The sequence below is a fragment of the Enoplosus armatus genome, chromosome 21 (assembly GCF_043641665.1).
Source record: "Enoplosus armatus isolate fEnoArm2 chromosome 21, fEnoArm2.hap1, whole genome shotgun sequence".
Lineage (NCBI taxonomy): Eukaryota > Metazoa > Chordata > Actinopteri > Centrarchiformes > Enoplosidae > Enoplosus > Enoplosus armatus.
This window is the reverse complement of record NC_092200.1, coordinates 20348188-20352499: the sequence shown is the minus strand read 5'-3', so window position 1 is coordinate 20352499 and position 4312 is coordinate 20348188. Positions and strand designations below refer to the sequence as shown.

At 40.2% G+C, this 4312-nt stretch overlaps 1 protein-coding gene across 1 annotated transcript; it reads right to left on the bottom strand.

Annotated features, from left to right (window-relative positions):
• Positions 1 to 2762: 2762 nt before the first annotated feature.
• neurod6a (neuronal differentiation 6a) lies at positions 2763 to 3665 on the bottom strand. Its single transcript, XM_070928386.1, has one exon. The coding sequence runs from the start codon at positions 3663 to 3665 to the stop codon at positions 2763 to 2765; it is 903 nt and encodes a 300-aa protein (XP_070784487.1).
• Between the last annotated feature and the right edge of the window lie 647 nt (positions 3666 to 4312).

Here is a 4312-nt window from a genome sequence, read left to right as displayed (position 1 = left end):
CGCCCTGTCACAGTGAGAATATGGGTGAGAATAGTGTGAAAATGCACTATGATGGCTAGACACACCTTCTCACCACACAATCAACCATTGTCAGATACAGTCTGATACTTCACGGATTTGGTTTTAATGTAGAAGGGCAGGAAATTAGAATTGAGCGTTATCTTAATATAATTACTGTCTGAAGCATTATGGGCTGGGTATGCTAAAATCCTCGTAAAGCTAAGGGCTGCTAACAGTACTTAATATTTACCTACAATATATTTTAATTTTATTGGTATGAGGGTTATAATTCTTTTTAAATGTAGATACAATTTTACCCCAACCATGATTGTTAGGACCAAAATGTGTTTCTTTTAAGAACTAAGAGTTTTACCAAGCCACAAAGGAGCAGGTGATCCTTCAAATTATCTGACAACAAATAAATGTCCAAACACGTAAAACCACGCGTTTCCCTTGAATGTGAAAATTGTGTTGTTCATTTATTTACCATGTTTGATTTTTGGCCTAAAGGCTGGATATTTATGAAACGTGGAATTTTGTTTTGCTGCATTCACACTAGGATGTTATTACAAACGTCTGTCAGTTCCAACAGATTGACATAGTCGTTTGAATTTATTTTTGATGGGCATGAAAATCGTACCCTTTCAAAGCAGCCTGAATGCAGATCTTTAAGTTTCCAAAACTTGCAAGGCAACATTTTGGAAAAATGTGTTTAAAATGAAGTAGAATGTATACAGACACGCACACATTGTCAGGAGGTCAACGTTGTAACTGTTACTGTCTTTATAGGCTCCTTTAACTTGGATTTTGATGTTGATGCTGATGTTCGTTTGCGCAAAGTCTGCTCTTTTTAAGCTCTTTGATCTTTCACTCAGATATGTACAGCCCAAATGGCTAAAATGTATAATTTAATGTGATTTTGTTCTCTTTAATGTTCTCGTCAAGAGGATACCTCCTAGCGCGAACACCCACAAATATCATATTTGCTGCCTATCACATAAAGAAATATATTGACTTGAAACGCGATAGCAAATCAGGAACATATCTATCTTTATCAAACACCTCCGCCGAGTCATGAAACAGTGTCATAAAGACCATGCTTCCAAATAAAGTAAACGCGCCCTCCTTGTCGCAGAGAACACAGTTTAGGAACATGCAGTGCAGCCTACTTTAATAATGTGTGTTTTATTAGTTGTATAAAACACATTTGTGACAAGGTTGAATGCAGCAAAAGTGTAGTGCACCAGAACAGACGCTCTCCAAAAATCCACCTCTTAGCTGATAACAATTAAACGCCAATGTTTGTCTGTAAAAAGATTACAGATATGTATTGTATTAGTCATGTTTCTGATGCATTACATATCAGGTAAAATAATACTCTCTCTGAGGGCGAAGTAGGCTCCAATCACATCACATTTCAACAGCAAATTCATCTGTCGGCCCACCATGACAACCATAGCAGAAACAAAAATGTTTGATTTGACTGTAGATTAAGAGGCTGAAAGTCTGAATAAATTCTCATTTATTTTAAATAGCTGCAATGGGAATTTATTTGCTTTATTTAATCGTTAAGGAACATCCCGAACATTTAAAGGCCTAAATGTAACGTGACATTATTACCACCAATATCTAAATCATTGTGATCCTAACTGTACAATTCCAAAACGCTTATAAACCGTCGGGTATAGTCCCAGTTTTCCCTTATAAACAAACATATAATTTATTATTAAGTTATTTACATATTTTCAAAGAAAGGTTCACTCAATACTTAATTTTGTGATTTTATGTAGACACCAAAGAAGGAAAACACGCTGATCACTCGTTATATACTCGTAGATTACATAAATTAATGATATACTAATAATAATTGTAATTATTATTATTGTTGTTATTATTATTATTATTATTATTATTATATAATAATGATGATGAGAAATGCAGATAGAAACGCGTCTTTAGCCTCTTTTCATTCAGATGTGACGCTATCTACTCTGTATTGCATAGTTCCCTTTGCCATTGTTCACTTTTATTGCAGTGTGGTCAGTTGTAGTAAAAATACCAGCTTTTGCACCCATGTCTGTGCGTGTGTCTGTGCATGTAGGTGTGTGTACCACACCATGTGTCGTATTTCCAGTATTCCTTAATAGAATGCAACAAAATAGCCTAAGAGCAATTAATTACACTGGGGAACACAATTTTTGTTGAGTTAGGTCTGACAGCTGTTTTTAACTAATTTTTGGGTGCGGAATCCAAAACTGATCTCAGTTTTTCTCTATCACGTCAAGTTTTTGAACTATAGGATCCCCGTTTTCTTAAAAAATATGAAAAATACTGTACTTAACAGATGTGTGTGATAGTACTGACCTATTGGGAGCTGCACACACCTCTCACCGCACTGTCTCAATTGTGACTGCACAAACAAGTTGCCACGTAGCTGTAGATGAGTCCAATCGTAATCAGCTGGCAAGTCTTACTACAGCTAATCAGTGGAATTTTGCTTATCTGGAGGGTAAGCTGTGGAGAAAAAACTTGACGTGCTAGAAAAAAACTGACTGCAATTTTGGAATCAGCATGCCAATTTAAGTTTTAATCAGCATAAAAATCTAACTCAACAGAATTTTTTTTTCAAATTGTTCCCCAGTGTTATCTTCCATCAGATGGGCCACAACCAAGCGGCCCCCAAAATGTTCATTCTTAATATTTATTTCGTTATCAGAGGGATGACTGGGCTTCTATTCAATCAATATAACCTATATGGTCCTTTAATTATTGAAAGGCTTGTTTAATTCCTCCTGCACCTGGTAAAACTGGCCCCGGAGGTGGATGTCATATGTGCTAAGGTCTGCAGAGGAGCCCTGGCCGATGGAGCAGTAGCGGAGGCCGTAGTGACAGCTCCGGTAATCCACCGGTTCCTCGTGTTTCAGGGAGAAAATCCCGTTGAAGTTGATGGGTGAACTGAGGATCCCTGCATCCAGAGGGCTGGAGCAGTCTGGAGACGGACTGCAAAGGGAGACGAAGGGCCGCTGGGGCCTGCCGCTGTCCGCTGAGCTGGAGTCCACTACCTCAGGTCCGTGGTGGTAGGCTGGGTAAAGGGAAAATGACTCCCCGCCTGGCTCCGAGATGAAGCTTCGGGGGTTGAGCTGCAGACAGCTGGCCACCAGGTTAGTGGTGGGCTGGGAGAGACCCTTGCACAGAGTCTGGACGAACGTGAGTAGATCCGGTCTTTTCCCGGTTCTCAGGATCTCACTAAGGGCCCAGATGTAGTTCTTGGCCAAGCGGAGCGTCTCTATTTTCGACAGCTTCTGCGTCTTGGAGTAGCAGGGAACCACTTTCCTCAGGCTGTCCAGCGCGTTGTTCAGACCGTGCATCCGGTTCCTTTCCCGCGCATTCGCCTCAATGCGCCGCAGTCGAACCCGGTCCAGACGGGCCTGGCTCAGGTTCTTTTTATGAGACCCCCTTCTTCTCAGACCTCCCGCTTGTTCCTCTTCCTCTTCCTCCTCTTCGTCATCCCTCACTTCATCCACTCTCTCGGACTCAAGCGTGTCCTCCAAGTCTCTGTAAGGCTCTGGCTTAACCGATTTGACTAATTGGTTGGTGGCCCAGCTGGTCCTGAAGGCACTGCCGGTCTGGTTGGAGGACGGCTCATCAAATGGCACAGTCAACATGTCGTCCTGCAGCATGGTTGGGGAAAAGCAAAATGAATAGGTTATTAGGTTGGACGGACAGGTTCTGAAAAAAATCACTGCAACAACCTATATCTTTAACTAAATTGCCAATAATCACTATTATAATCATTATTGTTCTTATTATGATAATAATTAAATACTACTTTGTAGTAGCTATTAGCTGTTACTGTTAAAGTAGAAATCATAAAAAAAATAGTCCTAGTGCCTGTAAACACAACACAACATAACGTAACACCAGATAACATTACATGAGATAAAACAATAATCACTCTGGGGCAAAAGTGAGATATAGCTTAAATCCAAATGGTGGGAAAACATAGTTTAGAAAAAATAAGAATTGTCATACAGCTAGGTTACTAAACATAATGAGCCCACCTCTTTTTATTACTAGCCTATTATCGTTCAACTAGACGAGTCAACCTCATACAAAAATCAGACAAATCTTATATCCATTTTTATGTAAATGTCCTTCTGTCAGTAACTGATGAGCCTCTCACCCAGTTTTAGTGTTAAATTCCCGCAAGCATCTTCCTGAAGCTTCCAGACACTCAGACAGGCTTTCAGCAGCAACGATCTGTCCTCCTCCTCCTCCTCCCTCCTTCCTCTCCTCTCCTCTGTCTCTCTTC